The 17,830-nt window shown below is 38.4% G+C and overlaps 1 protein-coding gene across 2 annotated transcripts; it reads right to left on the minus strand.

Moving 5' to 3' along the window:
• Positions 1-1,317: 1,317 nt before the first annotated feature.
• On the minus strand, positions 1,318-16,224 carry pdzph1 (PDZ and pleckstrin homology domains 1). 2 transcript variants are annotated; one of them, XM_088071005.1, is made up of 13 exons: positions 16,100-16,224; positions 14,740-14,828; positions 10,417-12,705; positions 10,157-10,318; positions 8,535-8,696; positions 8,245-8,346; positions 7,455-7,565; positions 7,030-7,208; positions 6,756-6,913; positions 5,539-5,581; positions 5,146-5,332; positions 2,988-3,123; positions 1,318-2,162 (listed from the first exon to the last, which is right to left on the minus strand). In XM_088071005.1, the coding sequence occupies exons 2-13, from the start codon at positions 14,798-14,800 to the stop codon at positions 2,063-2,065; spliced, it is 3,690 nt and encodes a 1,229-aa protein (XP_087927131.1). In that variant the 5' UTR covers positions 14,801-14,828; positions 16,100-16,224; the 3' UTR covers positions 1,318-2,062. The 2 variants fall into 2 exon arrangements, with proteins under 2 accessions (XP_087927131.1, XP_087927132.1); XM_088071006.1 differs by having other exon boundaries at positions 14,740-14,801; positions 16,100-16,178.
• Positions 16,225-17,830: the final 1,606 nt, after the last annotated feature.

The following is a 17,830-nucleotide window of genomic DNA, read 5'->3' on the forward strand; positions in this document are numbered from 1 at the left end:
TCACTTACAAACATATGTTGTTACAAAGCAGATTTTTTTTTTAATTTTCATTTCTTGCAAAGTCTGCACCAACATTTAGGTCTGCAGTCTGCACTAGGTTGTGGCACACACATCCCCTGTAGTCTTGTCATTGTTTCCTCTGGGCATGTGGGTGAAGTGACGTAGTCTATGAGCTGACTTTGTCACATGAAGGCAGAGGGAGGGTGGATGGCGTGACAAAAGGCAAGATGGCAGCCAAGTTTTAAGCCCGTCAAACAACAAAACTGGTTTGGTTTTAACAACCTTTTGCTATTTTTCCAACTACCTTTTCTCAAAGAAACTCTTTGTTTATTTCCACCACGGTTCAGTGGTTTTTTTTGTTTGTTTGTTTTGTTTTTATTTTGTTTTTTATTGGAAGCCAGAAGATTTACAAAGAAAGTCAGTTGCAAAAACTTTACTTTAAGCCTGTTTTGGTGATAACAAATCACAAAGGAATCAAGTGCTTAAAAGTAATTTTTAAAAGAATACAAGCCAAAAACATAGTTAGCAGGTAAAAAAGCAAAACCACACAACAATACATTTTAAAAAGTCTATTATTAAAATAAACAAATAAATTAATAAATAAGAGGAAGAAGGAAAACGGACAAACAGAAAGAGAGAAAAGATTGTGGTTCAAGTCCATTTTCATTATATTTCATATCAAGACAGCCATCTCTATTATGTGAAGGGTATTTTGAATTAGTATCCAATTCCCACTTTGATCGATTAGGTTCCAAATAAAGAGAGAAAGAATTAGTTAAATGAATAACAGGAAAAGTGAAAAAAATGTCCTGTTTTATTTTGTACTTTTTATCTGCTCCTCATGTGTCATGTGTGGTTTGTCCTCCCTTGTTAGAGTCTCCTTTGAACACCTGTTCTGGTCGTCTCCTTTGCTCCACCCTTGCGATCCCTGCCTCTCCTTCATTTGTTGGCCAGTCCCTATTTCCTGTGTCCATCTCCCCTAGCTCTGTGTTGTCTTAATCAGTGTTCTCTGTATATATATATATATACAGAGAACACTGATTATATATATATATAAATGTAAGTACTTGTGTGTTTCCCTTTCCGTTTAGCCAGTTTGTTTTTGGACATATTCAGCATTAAAGCTTACTTTATTTGTACTCCTGGCTGCTTTTTTGTGTTCTGCATTTTGGGTAATCATCCAACCCCATCCTGACACCTTTTACTAAACATTCTTATTCAGTCAATATTACTTTGCATATGCAACTGAGATATCTTCTATATGTGTTGGAGTTCAAAGTAATGAGTAGTCAGTACATGTAAATAGCAGACAAAGGATTTGGTTATCAACTTTATTTGGCTAACACACTGATGCATTGCTATCTGTGTTGCAGTGATTAACAGCTGTATCAAAAGTACGAGAGCACATTTATATTCTAAAAGTTTACAGAGTAGCAGTAAAATCACAGTCAAACAGAATCAGTATAAAAGCATAGAAATATCGTATTTCAGTCCTCTCCAAAGATTTTTGGAAACACAGTATGTATGAGGCGCTTTGAATACAAAGTTGTTAGTCTATTTTGAAAGCCTTATGGCACAATCCAGATGTCCCAAACAGTCTTTAACCTTCTATCTGCTCCGGTAAAGTGATTATGAGTTTTACCAATAGAGACAAGTATGCAGACAGTGTGGAGGATAATGTTTAATCTAATGATCATGTGGTAATGGATACATGAACAAATGGAGATGTTCTAATTGTAAATTTTAATGGAGGAGCTTTAATCAAAAAAAAAAAATAATAATCATGATCAAGTGGGGAAAATGTAGGAAAATCTAAATAAAGTGCAAAACATAAAGTCCATTTTCTTTTCAGTGTTTTGTTCTCTTACATTTGCTTGTGCACTTTGCCATTTGCAGTGGAGCTGTATGTAAATGAGGCGGCATAGACTATAAGTCACTTCTATCTGTGCCCTGCCTCTCTGCAGCAGAGTGGAATAATCCTCCATAACAACAGTGGCAGCACAGGGAACAAAGTGCAGTAATGTGCAAACAGGAGGCTGAGTCACACTGATGACGCTGTGCCTCACATCCTGGTCTCCTCTGATGGCCGGTTCACATAGTCCTGAAGAGCCTGGTGTAAGGGCAGCCACTTCTTTATAGAAGCTTTAAGAGCTATGATCCATCTGGAAAGAACATCACAATCATTAACTCCACTAAACTACGGTGTTGCCTCTCAGTTACATACCCATTTATGTTGCTGAAAATCACTGACATATCCCAGACTGTGATCATATTTTTTTTGAATGTAGTACATTGAAAATATTTTTTTTCTTGTTTTTATCTGAAAACATAGAGGCACCATGACAAAGGGTTGAAATTCTGAAAATTAATGAATATTTGATGGACTGTTGTTAATCAAAAAAATGAACTCAATGAATGTAGAAAATTACAAATGTGCCATATTTTTTAAAGCATGATTTAGAAAAGCATATTTTGTGTGCAGAGCAGCATGAGTGTATTTGACACTGCACACAAAATAATAATGTATAAAAATCAATGTTGCCACTAACTGCTGACATCCCAGGCTGTGATACTCAACATAATTATCTACTAGGCATCTAGTATATTGAAAATAATTTATTTTTTGTGTGTTTGGGTTTTGTTTTGTTTTGTTTTTAATAATAAAGCATACTGACATCATGACAAAAACCTTAAAGGGTTAAAATTCTGAAGAGAATGAATATTTGACATTTATGATTAGGACTAATGTTGGTTAAAAAAAAATGAAAATTATATTAATGTATAATATTTTTTAAAGCTTGGTATTGAAAAACGCACTTTGTGTGCAGAGCAATATGAGTGTGTGTAATTTTAAAGTGGGCCCTAAGGGTTAAACAAAGATCAAGAACCACAACAAATATTTGTATTTTTGAAAATACAAAGGAAATGCAAAGAAAAGCCCTGCATCAAAGTCTCACTGGCTCTTTAAAACTCAGTCAGCTCCTCACCGTTTGTTCTCGTTAGGATTCTCAGCACAGAGGTGGAAAGTCTTGAACTCTTCAGACGGAGGTTTCAGCTCTATGGTGGATTTCTTGGATCCATAGGGCTGCTCTCTCACCATGTAGCCCTGAAGGTAGATCCCACCTGAAGACACAAATTGTGTGTGATGATGTCATCAATATATAACTATATATAACTGTGTTCAAAGTTTAGTAATCTCCTCACCATTGTCTGTCAAAAGATTTGTGTGATAGAGGAGCAGTTAGTGACATTATACTGTATGTTTTCACATAGCACACATCATGAATAACAAAAGAAGGAGGAATTCAGGACAGTTAACCGTTATTTTGATTATATTCTGTACCATGCAAGAACCAGATGATAGTGAATCCATCTGAAGATGCAAGTGCAATATGTGATTACAATCACTCATATCAGTTGTTCATACTATGGTAAGAACATGACAGTTGTGACGAGTCAGCAGACAGAGGACAGAGCAGCCCACACTCACTGTCACTGAACAAATGCTCTAACAGCCACTTCATCACATATTTTATTCTTGGTAAAAATGTTAATGTTGGTATATGACATATTAAATACGTTTTGATATCATTTACATTTTTGCAACAGTTTCTGTAACTTTTGAATGGTGTATAGTAGTAAACTAAACTAAAGTTATGTTTATATTTGCATTATTTATCATATTATTTCTGTTAGAATGCAGGCTAATTTAAGTCCTGCAGTTATGGTGCTGTAAGGCAGTTTTGTGCTAGAAGATGGCGAGAAGTTTGTGTAGGCGTGGATCAATATAAGATTTTGACCATGCTTTTTCTGTGAGAATGTGTTGTACTGTTTTATGTGAGATAGGAATAGGACATCAAGTCAGTAGTGGACCAGACAAGATGTAATTATAGAAGGACTTAACATGCTGTATTTTTTGTGCTCCAAAATAAGTTTTTTTCTTCCTCACTTGAGTATCTGGATTTTACAATTGCAGCTGAAATACAAGTCAAAACTGAGACACCTTTATCATATCTGCGTGATTATTTTTTATGTTTTGGACTTAATAAAAACATTTCTAAAGTGATGTTTTATTTGAGCTAACTTTGTCATCCAGAGGTAGAGGGGATGGTTGATGGCGTGACACCAAGGCAACTACCAGTAAGATGCCTGCCAAGCTTCAGACCACTTTGTGAGACCACCAACAACAACAAGCCATTAATGTTTCAGCAACCTGTCGTTGTTCTCCAGTGGGGATAATGCATTTCCCCTCAGCTCAGCAGAGCATACCAGAATCTTTCACCCCTTTGTTTTGGTGTCGCACCCCACAAACTCTGCTGTGATCAACTTTGTTTCCAGCAGCAGCAAGAAGCTGTCACAGTGAAGAGGCTGCGATAAACCACAAACTGTATAAAAATCATGGACGTAACCACCATGACACCAACCATTAATATGGATACTCCTGAGCCAGAAGAGACCATATTTGTTTGGAAAAGATGGAGCCATGAAGGAGTGAGGGCTGGATCTAGTGACCCCTCGCAGACAGCATGTTACCCAAAGCAATGCAGAATAGAAAGTAACATTTATGATACTAAAGTGCAGAAGGGATCTGTAATTATTTGATTCTTTGCGAAATATGTTAGAAAGCTAGTTGTCATCTAAGGCCACAGTTATACAAGAACAGCCCTACAAAAAACAGAAAGGTCATTTCTTTGCTTTTTTTTCCTTTTAAATCTGCATTCATACGATAACATTACGAAAACGATCCTTATATACACGGATCCACAAAAACAACCAAAATCGCTGTAGTATGGATGCCAGGCCAGTAGTTGGCGGTTTAACTTTGTAATGACACACCATAGTAGAACACCCAGCACAAGTGCGGCCGTTCTGGCAGGATCCAGAGATTACACTCTGGAACCCGGTTTCAAAAGTTTGAATTTTCAGGCCCTCAAAACGCTGTTGTCATGTGAACAAAAAGCCAAAACCACAACAATCAATTTGTTCTCATGTAAATGACCTCTAAGAATTGCCATTAGGAAATATCAAAACATGAATGCCTTTGAATCCCAAACTCTCATTTTAGTTTCTGGACACTCACAAAAAATGCTACCTACCATGTTGCATTTGTCTGTGAGCATTACAAACATATAAGCCTATCCATACCATGTGCGTGAGTTGCGCGAATCCCACTGTAGAACAAGAGGCAGCCATCCTTCAGGATGCAGTAGTGTTGGACCCATGTGTCTTTGTTTTTGTCCATTTTATGAAGCAATCCCAGACACTCTGGGTTTTTCACAGCCAGAGGGGGCAGATTAGAGTTGTGTCTGGTGACATCCACCCACACGTGGTTCTGAAACAGGAGAGGTAATTGAGTAGATTAGTGTTAGTGTTGGCCTGAGGGCTAAATATATGAGCTGATAAGCCAGTGTGAGTGACAGTCAGACATATTCATACTAATCCGCCTCTGTGATAAATATTATAGTCACAACAACATGCTTTTTTTAATTCATTTGCATAACCAAGGCCTATTTTATTTTTGGCAGATTTAGATGTTACCTGTGTGATGGGGTGAATCGCTTTCTCCATAGCTTCCAGCCACCTGAAATCACACAGATTTAGATTAAACACACATTACATGAATTAAATCACTGTTGGTGTTTAAAACTCAACAAGTACAAAAAAACTATAATAACCCACACCTGGAGCAACATTAGTTTTCTTGTGCTATGTTCACATGCCTTTCGCATGCATTCAAACTTCTGAAACCTGAAGAACCTGAGAAAATTGGTTTGATTTATTTATATAAAACATCTATTATATAAAATATCTATATTTATATTACATCAAGACATCTATAATTCTTAGAATAATATATTTAAAATTAAAGCTGCAAGCAGTGATGAATGCGTATGTTGGGGTACTGGTGGGACTCCAGCTAAGCTAGGTTGTTAATTTCTGTGAAAGTCGCATAATATACGCAAAGAGTTTGGACTTTGGAGTAAGCTATTTCAGACGGTGTAATACTTCCAGCAGGCAATGGTGGCAGCGGAGGAGAGACAAATTCCATGTCATCTTTGTGTACATCATTTGTTGTACAAACCATGTAAATATCATGTATGGGGAAGAAGCTGCTCTGTAGTCTGGTGGTTCGGCAGCATATACTTCTGTATCTTTTTCCAGATGGCAGTTATACATTATAGAAATAAATAAGGTCTTTAGGTCACTTTCTTCTTATTACTATTATTATTTTGATTTTTCTTTTTGGGGGGGCTCATTTTTAGGTCATTTTTTTGTAACATTTTACTAATTTCTTGCTATCTTTTTTCAAATTTGTATTTATTAGAATTTTTACATTATTACTACTATCATGAGATTTTTTTTAAACTTGGGAAAATTTGGGGAAATTTTGGAACATAATTGTACATTTTAACTATGATAATTCTAACTGTAGTTTCTCCCTAGTTTTTTTCCCTTGACATTTTTCCCTAGCTTTTTTAATATATATTTTTTTAAATCTACTAATTTCTTGCCATTTGTGGAACATTTCTTGTGAAGTTGCTTGTCGCCTTCAACCCATGTTTTTGAAAGTAATTGGGTCAGTGTGTTCAGGTTTCAAAGGGTTAATGCACTTTCAGGTTCTGTCATATTTTTTAGTTGAAAACACCAGCTTTTCCACGTTATAACACTTTTTACAAACTTTACAGAAGTCTGTTTTTTGTATAAAAACTTAAAATGATCTTTGGTTTGGAAAGTTCCATAGTTCTGTAATCTACCTTTTCACATCCTGGTTGGTAGTGGCACAGAAGAAGTAGACTCGGTTACCGGACTGAGGGCGGCACTTGAACACAAATGGTTTTCCCAAAGAAGTATCTGGTCCCACCTCAGCCCCTTCCAGTTTGACAGCTGACAGAGCCTGCCTCTTGCCTTCATCCTGAAATAAACATGAAGTGATGTCAAACGGACTCTTCTTGTTTCCTGTTTTGTGTGGACTGTTGTTTTCAGAAACTAGAATCTACTGCAGAAAGATGGCAATGTCTCCCTGCTCACCCGTTTGTGTCTGTAGTAGTAAAGGCAGCAATCATGTGTGAGTACGAACCACCTCTTCCTCCAACCTTTAATCAGACCAGACTGGGTCCGCTTGTGAAGATAACCACGACACGCTGGTCTTGGGATGTTGGGAGAACGAGCAATGTCTGACCCAATGGTCAACGTCAGAACATCTGGACCTACAACATCAACAACATTACATGTTAATTACCTTCCATTGAAGTATTTTGATCCTATTTTCAAAGAGTCAGTAATCTAAGTTGGCAAAAATGTCAGAGTAATTTAAGACATAACTAAGTCACAGAGTAAATACGTGGTCTCAAACTACTGATACGTGTGCTGAACCTCAACCAAGCATTCTGAGTGCTGATACATTGGCCTATACTCTACATTGAAGTCATTTGTGCATCAAGTCAACAGCATACCTTGCCTGGCCAAATCAGCAGCCTCAGAATGAGGAATACTGGTGACATCAGTTCCATTGACAGCGAGGACAAAGTCTCCTACCATCAACCCAGCTTCCTCAGCTGCCCCATCTGAAACAACAGACATGAAAAGTTTACCTCACACAGAAAAAAAAATTCACTAAATTCCAATGAGACTACAGAGCTTTGCAGCCTTCTTTTATGAGAGAGGATGAGTCATGCGACCATGGTGTAGTTAGTATAGGCTATAGCCTAACATTAGCTTTTTACTTCATGTGATTACATTTAGGCTTCAAAAATGGTGATGTAAAGATTATTTTGCTGAACAAAACATAGTATCATAAGTAAGTATCATAAGTATCATTAAAAATTGTTTTCCCGCAGAATTTATTTCCTAATCCAATTTTTATAATCTAAAATCCAATGGAAAAATCACATAGGATCTTTAACAACAGAGCCAGGGCAATGCTAACTTCCACATCAGCTTACAGAAAAACATCATCCCTGCTGCTGAAAACATGACTAAAACATCACATTGGTTGCATTGTACCATTCTCAGTCTGTTTGAAGAACCACACATCGCCACCACTGGCTCGCTGGCTAAAGTGAAGACACTGGTATACCAGTATTTACAGAGGACAAAAGGTTTTAACAAAAGTATGTGGGGTGGTGCCAGTCATAGTTTCAAATTAAATTTTGTAAAATACCTAAGTGCTAACAGCTAACAGCTCAGTTTGACTACAACACCTACTGAACATAAGTCAGCACTGCAAGCTAGGAATCCACTTACTTGTGTCTACCTCTGTGACCACAATGGGTTTAGAAAACTGTATGCGAAAGCCCCATGGATACTCTCCTGTCCCTTTGTTAATCTTGACGGTCCTCTCACGAACTGAAAAAGAGAAGGTTGTTCAGGGTACATATGTATACATTGTTTAAGTTCTGTGTACAGTATAACCTCTGCATAGTGTTCTAACCATGTGTTAAAGCAAGTGTTGTTTTCTATTGTAGAATTCTAACAGTGATTAGATAATAAACTGCAGCCATATGCTGTATGTTTATGTAATATCGTAGTCTCACTTGAGACAGCTCGAGTTCTGGTGTTGAGGCTGGGAGGAATGGCTTCTGAGTCCACATCATCTCCTTGGTAAATCCATGCCGAGGAGTGGAAGGTCTCTGTATAAAAGCCCCTGCCATCATTGTCTTGAATTGTCATGTCCAGAGAGCGATTTTCCTCTGATACTAGGAAAAATATAGGAGAGTACACATCAATACATAATACAGTACAGGTGCATAGTGGCATATAATATTATGATAAGTGGATGATTAGCTATGTTTACAGGATTTGACATAAACCATGACAGCCCAGATGTCACTGGAAACCAGTTTAGTTTGGTCCAGATGAACCAGTTTGAAACTAATATATTAATAAGAGTCCTCTGTATCCATCACCTCACGGAAAGAGTGACTATGGACCAAATCAAGTAAAAGTGCAAGTTAACCTTCATTATCAATGATCAATAAGACTGATTACTAACAGTGAGACATTGGAAGCTCATTTAAATGTTGTGTGTATTTACAGCTTTCCTTTAAGATAACCAATCTCCCAACCAGAGGGTGGCAGTTGCTGCTCTCTCTGATTTTAGTGAATTTCCATAGCCTTCTTACCATTAGCCATAATGAGTCAAGGTATGATTGTTGTTTCAAGTTAGTTATACAGCCCCATTGACTCTTAGAGCCTGCAAACACCTGGTATGGACATGCGTTTCAGCGATCCGAACAGAAGTGGATAGCCGAAACACATCGTCTTTCACACGTCTGTCATATGTCTCCAGCAGAATACTTGTTTAGATTTAGAGCCCTATGCAGAGTTATAACATCTGCATTCTTGCTAGTATGCTTGCTATTCATGTTAGCAGTTGTGTCATTACAGCTGCAGGTACCGCTGTCAGCAGAAAACTTCTTTAAAACGTCTCCTTCCAGAGGACAATTTGATGGTCAATCATGCAACAATTCATCTAACGTAACCATGTCCTGCATTAATGATGTGGTCCTTGTTGGGTTACTCCAGAAAAAGTATGTGGTGAACTGCATCCAAAACGACCTCAGCAAGTGGCTTGAGTGGGATTAGGCAATAAGGGCATGCATACGGGAAGGAGGCACATGGTAAGGTGTTGGAAAAATAAACATCACATTCAGACAGAAAAAGAACACCTGACTCATGCATGAAAGTCTGTGGTTTGTTGGATTCATCCACCACCCCTCCCACCCGCCTAATAGGCACCATTGCACTCCTTATATAATGTTGTTACTGGCAGTGTTTCTACCTGATGCCATCCTGCTGTGTTAATGCAACAGGTCTTGTACAGCCACGTTCTCAAATGATGCCACCCATCTGTGTATTACGTAGATGCCGCAGGTGCTGTCTGGCTGTGCACAGGCATATAGTAATACCACAACCAGTACCCTTAATCTGCGCTCTCTCCTAAAAACCAATGGTGTTTCATCAGGACATAAAAGGTGGTTTTGGCACCGGGATCTTACGCCAAAAGCATTGTCAAAAGGGTTGTTGTTAACAACTTTGGAATGAGAATGGGCTTTATTTAGCGCAGTACGCTTGTAATCAGATCACCCATGATGCATGTTAACACCAGGTCTAAACAGGCTTTAAGATATATGTCTATGCTCAACACTGAAGTTACCTGATTCCTCTGTGATATCACTGGTAACTGAGCTTCCTCCAGCGGAGCTCCATTGCTTGCTCTCCTTGAAGAGCTTTCGCCTCTTGGCCCAGTGGTCAGTACCACTACTGTCTGGGTCTTTATGACCCGCAGGCTTCAGATGCTCTCTTGCCTCTAAGGAAGCTGGAAATGATGATAAATAGGTGAGTTTTACATAAATATTGCCCTGGAATTAGTTATTCAATATTTATTCTGGAGAATCTCACATTGCTCCAACTTACATCTGGATACTGTCGGTTTCTCTGCCTTTTCTGTTTTTCCATGCTGCTCTTTAACATGAATTTCTGCCTCTGTTGACCCTTTGGCAGGACATGATGCAGTGACTGCGGGTTTGTCGGAATCTTCTGCACCCCTTCTTGCTGTGTCCAAATGCAGAACACTTGTCTGCTCAAACATTACTGACCGAGAGGAGCTGGCATTTGCTGTTTTTCCACCAAATGGTTTAGTCTCATCTGTAGCCTCATGTGTGTTTAATTGATTACCATTCACGTCCTGTGAGGGGGACATGCAGGGCTCTTCCAAACCACTTTTACAAGGTTTTTCCATACAGCTACCCGGTGATGATCTTGGGTCCATCTGCAGAAATCTTTGCTCGGGTGCACCAACAGTAATTGTTGTAACCGAGGACTTATGTTTGGGTAAAACTAAGAGCAATTCCTGTTCGTCTTCATGTTGGACCTTGTCATTGTGAAGTAATGTTCCAGGATGACTCTCTAGTATATGTTCCTCTGAGCTGCTGCAGGACGGAGGGGTGATTTGTATGGCGAGGGCTCTTCGACTAGGCCTGCCTGTAAGGGGTTCAGGACTGTGATATTCTACTTCCCCCATTTCTTGTTCAAATCCACTGTCTGCTATTTCACTTCGATCAACTTTATAGCCACAGTCATCGGTGTCCAGACTGTCCATGTCCCTCGTATTCAAGTCCATGTCTTGTTGCCTAAGCTCTTTAGGGTATCCATTGCTGCCTCGTCTTCGACCTTGTTCACTGGAAGTAAACACTTCATCAGGATTGTCCTCAGAGCTGGTCATGTAGAATGCACTCAACAATGATTGCTTTCTGGCGTATCTGTTTGGGATTTCGGAGGCAGGTTTAGAACTCCTCTTGGTTTGTGAGGAATCAGAATTTCCTATTCCAAACCCATCACTGTCCTGATGAATGCTTCCTGACCTCTCACTTTGGAGAGGAAGTGAGCACATGATCAGAGAGGAAAAGGATTCAGTATAGGGCAAGAGAAGATCTTCTTGCATTACTCCGATATCATCCGACAACCCCGGAAATGTTTGGCGTCTTTTCTTCGGTAACAAACATGCTCTGTGTTCCACGGTGGCAATGCTGTTGTTTCTGATCCAGGATTTTCTCTTTTGACAATTGATGAAATCTGTGGTGAAGCTTGACCTGTTGGTAGACACTGAGGGCCTCGTGAGCGTGGGATCATAGTTGGTGGGTTCATATAATTGATGAAACAAAGGTGCCAGATCTGCTCTTTCCTCTATGTCAATAGAAACTGAGCATTCAGATTCCTCATTGTAGGTCATGTTAGGTGTAAGGTGAAATTCCCTTTGCCGGGTGTCTGTAGAACTACAAGCACTGATCTGACAGGAAGCCAGGTCACGTGTAAGGTCCTCTAAAGTGTTACATTTAAAGTCTGCAAACTCTCTGGGTGGAGGAATGTCCCAGAATTGATCACTGCCGATGCTTGTGTGAAAACTTTTCCTCTTCCCTTGAGGTTTGATGTTGAGCAGCAGTGGTGGGCTTGATGGATGATTTGCCAACATGAAGTCTTCTGATATTAGCTGTTTGTGATCACTGTAGCATTGAGAGTAGTTTGGATCTTCCAATATGTTTGTTGGACTGACAGATTCTGAATCAGCCTCTGCTTGTTCATTCATGCTCCCAAAGGTAAATGTGTAATTTGTGTTTTGATTGCAATAGTGATTAGTCATATTTTGAGATGGCTGCTCAGTTGACTCATTGTTTGGAATCCACGTCTTCTCACATTTGCTCCTAAAAATTGTGTCAGCACAGTCAGCCTTTTCGTTCATTAAAACGAATGTGGTCTTGATGCCAGAAGTATTCAGTTGAAAATACTCTTGAATTTCCAGTTTCACATGTGACCCACCGCAGTTAATTTTCATGATGTTAGTAACTGGCATTGATGAGTAGGTGATATTCTCAGCTAAGGGTTGGTGTGACTGCTGAAACATTATCTTCGGGGATGAATCTTCCATGTCATTAACAGACACAGATGTCACAATCCTCACTCCTTTCTCTTTGTCCTCTGTTGTTTTGGTATAAATACTCCTTTGATTTGGATATGAATTCATGTGATAATCCTGTTTAAATCTTTTTTCCTTAGGTGGAGCGTTGTTATATTTTTCCTCATCTTCAGATCCAGACAGAACATTTTCCCTTCGAAGTGAGTCTGCCGCTCCCTTTTCAACAATGTCATCTTTGTAGCTCACACTGTTGCTTTTGTTATGCTTATGAAAGATGTATGGTGAGACACTCTCTGAAAGTAGAAAACAGCAAACTTAATGTTAAATGTATTATAATGTAAATAAAATTATATAAATATTTTTTATGCATTTTACAAATCACAAATCCATATTGCAACATTAACATGATATTTTACCTATTATAACCACTCATAATTAATATTTATACATTTATCTAATATTTTTATTAGATTATTTCGAAGATAAAATATTGTATATTATTGTATATTGTAGTGTAACTTCAATATTTTTCAACCTGGATCCTACTTTTCCATGTTTTCCAAGTGACTAATGTGAGCAACATTTTTTGAAATTGGTCTAATTGAGAAAGGTCTGCAGCCATGTAACACCTGGAATGTAACCAGATGGGGCAATTGTGCATCATAACTGAGAATCTAATTAGAATTGGATAGTTTTGCTGCACACAGGCTCAGATTGTTAGTGTGATTGTCTGAAGTGTCATTTCAATCTCCATTTACAGATCTGGTCCATTTATCATTGTATCTGTGAATTACTTATACATTACTGCAACTTTTACCACTTAAAGCAGGTATAATTTGATTTCACTGTAGAGCTGTGTGCTCTGTTTATCATGAAACTACTGCTGCACACACACACTGACAGGAATAACTGTTAGCATCATACAGCGAATGATTACCAGCATTTATTAACATGTTTAATGACAGAATCGAGCCATTTTGTTGTCTGTGTGAGATTGTTTTGAGCTGTTTAATGGTACAATGGCCAGTGTTCTCTGCTGCTGTTGTGAGGAGCAGAGAGGCAGTCCTTCAGAGCTGCAGCTGATCACCAGCGATCAGTGTTGCTAACCCCATCCCACTTACAATCATAGATAGATTCTAATTATATGTACTGAGCCCTGAGTGCTCATTATAACAAGCTCCACATCAGTGACAGCACCACAACTAATTTTGCAATTTTTACCTGCCCCTTCAATTTCATTGCAAAAAAAGGTGTATCATTAACTGTAATTTTCTTTTAAATGCAGACATAAAATCAAGCATGTCAGGCCACAACAATCACAAAAACAGTTTGCAAAATCTTGGAGGGACATGAGGAAAACAACACTTCCACCAAGTATCTGTATAATATCTCCAAGGATGTGCAAATAGAAGGTATAAAGTTGGTCTTATAGGCTGTATATTATCTACGCATAAATATATTTTAAAGGCAACAAACAGACCAGATCACATGAAAGATAAAGAGAAATTTAAGACACTTATAAAAACAATCTGGGCCCATCTGTGGCAAAAAATAGCCACAGTTATCAGACATACACTAACAGTGCACAATTGCCCCATGTGGTTACAATGACAGACTTGTGCCACTGCTGACTGCAGCCCTCTCTCAATAGTGGACCAATTTCAAAAGACAAAAATTCTCATCAGTCACTTCAACACGAAAACATGGGAAAATATGATCCAGACTTTTAAAAAAAGGCCAAAGTCACCTTTAAATTCTTTTCCAACCTCTGATCTCATTCAGCGTTATGTAAGTGCATCTATAAACGTTTAGATTCACACCCTAAACTTTTAGAAACACCTGTAGGTGCACAGCCAATTAAGATCAGCATAAGAGGCCGCATAAACAGCCCCAGTCCTATTTTATATGTCACAAGTTCCAGAGTTAAACCAATGAGCCCAATAACTGTCTTCACACAGGCCTTGCCGACCACATTTTGTCACTTCTCATAGTGAGTTTCACTCTTACCTGAAGAACACACCCTCACTAATGCAGAACCTTTGGTTTCTTAATGTAGTGCTTTTTTTAATGATTGAGTCTTTTTGCAGCACAGGAGAAAAAGAAAAACATCAGTGGAGGCCACGTCTGTACCCTCTGCCATGACACTGGCTGACTATAGCCTAAGGTCTATAACACCATCTATAAAAGCTAGTAGCTATCATTAGTCCTCTAGTGGTCTGAGGAAGTCCCCATGTTGGCAAACTGCATGCAGGTGTGGAAAAAATGTGACTCAGTTAAGCACCAGATTAACCTCAGCACCCTCCCATCAGCCCAAAGCTCCAACTCACGTTTACTGCTGCTGGAGCTCTTCCTCCTGTGGCTGTTCCTCCTCCTCCCCCTCTTACTCATTCTGAAATCCAACACAGCCTCACATTCACTGAGAGACATAAGAAAATAGAAATCATTTTTCTATTTTATTAGTTGTATCTTCATATTTTCAATGTAAACTTCAATACACATTTTCCAGATTGTTTGGGAAACACAGTTTCTATTCTTGCTTAAAGGAAGAGAATGACTGCTTTAAAAAGCAGTCAGCAAGAGCTTAGTAAAATATGCAAGAATACATAAGAATTAGTTCAAATCAAACTAACAAAAAAGGAAAAAAAAAACAACAAGGAAATGATCTGGAAAAAGTGCTTAAAAGCATAGTTTCGAACATGTAATTCTGATAATTATAAATATTGTTCCCCCCTTGTTTTTTTCCCTTGACGTTTTTCCCTTGCTTTTTGGAGAAATAAACATTTTCTAAATCTAGTAATTTCTTGCAATCTGTGGAACATTTCCTACCAAGTTGCTCTTTGCCTTTTCCCCATGTTATTGAAAAAGAAATCGCACGAGTTTGCTCAGGGTTCAAAGCTTTAAATACTCATGAAAGGCTTCTGAAAGCAGCATAAGAAAAGTGATGCAGGTTTCAAAGGGTTAAAGGTATAAAATGTAAATGCCTACCTACATGTTAAACATATTCGTGAATAAAGCAGGACTGAAACCATTCAAATTAAATGACTGTGTTGGCATGGCCATCACACACCTGCAGCCTGACTGTCCTGCCGACAGATCCAACAAATCCGACAGATCACTGATCAGGCAGCTGCTCTCAAGTGACAGATTTATGAATGAACACTGTCTATGAATAGATACTACTGAACATAACTATGCAATTTATTTGCAGCATTTTAAACTGTATTCCCTATTTGTTTGTTTGTTTGTTGTTGTTATTATTGTTGTTGTTTTGCTCTGTTGTATTTTAGGCAGCCTCGAGTTACATCTTGGCCAGAGAACTACAGATGAAAATAGCCTCCTGGCTAATTCTGGCATTTTTACACAAAGTGTATGTATTAATTTACACTACTCCTTCTTAAATAAACTAAACCGAAACTGATGTATAACATTTCTATTGATACATTTTTATGAGAAACACCTGTAAAGAAAAATGCTTTCCAAATCTCAATTGAATAAGTGCCCCTGCACACATTTAATTTGTATTTTAAAAAAAATAGACAAAGTTGTTCAGATGCTTTCTGAAAAATTTGCAAAGATGACAAATAACTATGTTAAGTTTGGCTCTCCGGGAGTCTTCTTAACCAGGTGATTAGCTGTTTTGGGGTTTTTTCACCTGCCTTCAAAAATCCAAATTAACAGCAGACCTACCTTTTGGCGTCAAGTCCTGATGGGGTCTATGAAAACTTCAAGTGTTGGGTATGAAGCCAACAGGTTCTTCTGCTTTTCCACATCACAGACACATTGTCTGTGTGTCTCAGACTGCTCCACTTCTTATTGTTTCTATTCTCAACGTAAAGCAGCTTACTGCGTTTAATCTCATGAGCCACCGTGATGTCAGTGTGAGACGTGTTTATTCAGCAGCTGGCTGACGCTGTTCCACTGGCAAATGAGGACAACTGAGATCCAATCCAAAACATACTCTACCTGTGTGTGTAAACCTGCAAAAATGATTGCATTTATGAAGTGTTTTTTACCCAAAACTCTTTAAAATGTGCCTTATAGTCTCACACACTTCACTGATGGAAGCTACTGGTACTGGCTTCAACAATCAACCTGAAAATCAGAACAAGAGCTGGGATCAAACTTCCAAACCCTGTGGGAGAATTACTCTGCCTCTTCAGGCAAAATTTTTTCCTTAAAAGTGTTTTTTTTTCAGTAGGTTAAAAAGGTTTTAAGTAATTTTCTATCAGTCAATTAACACTTTAGCACCTGGATCAACATAAGTGTTCCTGTGCTGCAGTCAGACGCCTTTCACTTGCAAACCTGGGAAAATTGTCTTATTTCTTTCAAAAACACAAGAAAAAAATGAGCACCTTGGCAGGCAATGTCCCGCAAACTGCATAAACATTATTAGTGTTGGTATTAGTATTAGTACTGGTATTAGTATCAGTATTGGTATTGGTATTAGTATTAGTATTCGTATTAGTTTTGTTAGTAAAAGGTGACAAGGAAATTATCTGAAAATTAGTTGAGGGGATTATTAGATTTATTAGATTAGATTATTACTATCAGAAAACGGAGGGGGGTAAGCTTTAGCACGTGAATCTGAATAATAATTTTTGCATGGAAAATGAAATCTCACGCAAATGGAGTGTTCACATTAACCGAGTCTCTTGGTGACACTTTCTTATAGCCTAAAAGTCACTCTTTATATAGGACTTGTAAGTCCTAACTAATGGCTTGGCATAATGGCAGGTAGACTGTCTAATGAAGCACTTTCCTCCTGAAAAACCTGTGGACAAAATGTATAACTGCAGGCAATGTTTGTTTTTTGGCCCAATTTAAGATACATAAAATGATAAACAGTACACAGTATACAGTGCAGGGAGAGATAAAAAAAAAAACAAATGGGCAAGAAATTTCTCACAACCCAAATCAAAATTACATGTCATTAAGCTTCGCCCTGTAACTCATCCATCAATTCTATTACCTCATTTAACTAAGAGGGAGCTCTAGCTGCCTGTAAACTCTAATTACCTTTACTGTGTATGGAAGATTTAAAATGCTAATATTAAAACAAATTAAACAAAGAAGTAAAGTGAATGCCACATTAGAATCACAATGCAGGAGACTCAGTGAAGAGGTGTGTGAGAGTGAAGAGATTGCAAGAGAGTGCCATCCATTCGGGGGCAGCACAGACTTACCAACATTAAATGCACTGCACTGTCCATGCTGGACTGAAAAACAATCGCCTGTCCAATCACAGCAGGGGGTGTGGGCGGAGCTGATCACTACCTACACAAACTCATGCTTGACGCATGCATGCACACATGCACACATGCGTGTGTGAAGGGGGGCTGTGATGGGTGTAACCATGACATTGGCTGTTGCTGTTAAGTCCTCAGATTTTCATCTTCCAAAATGTCTGACTTGCAGAGG

Source organism: Plectropomus leopardus, chromosome 20 (assembly GCF_026936395.1).
Source record: "Plectropomus leopardus strain MGB_pleo_1.0 chromosome 20, ASM2693639v1, whole genome shotgun sequence".
NCBI classification, from domain to species: Eukaryota; Metazoa; Chordata; class Actinopteri; order Perciformes; family Serranidae; genus Plectropomus; species Plectropomus leopardus.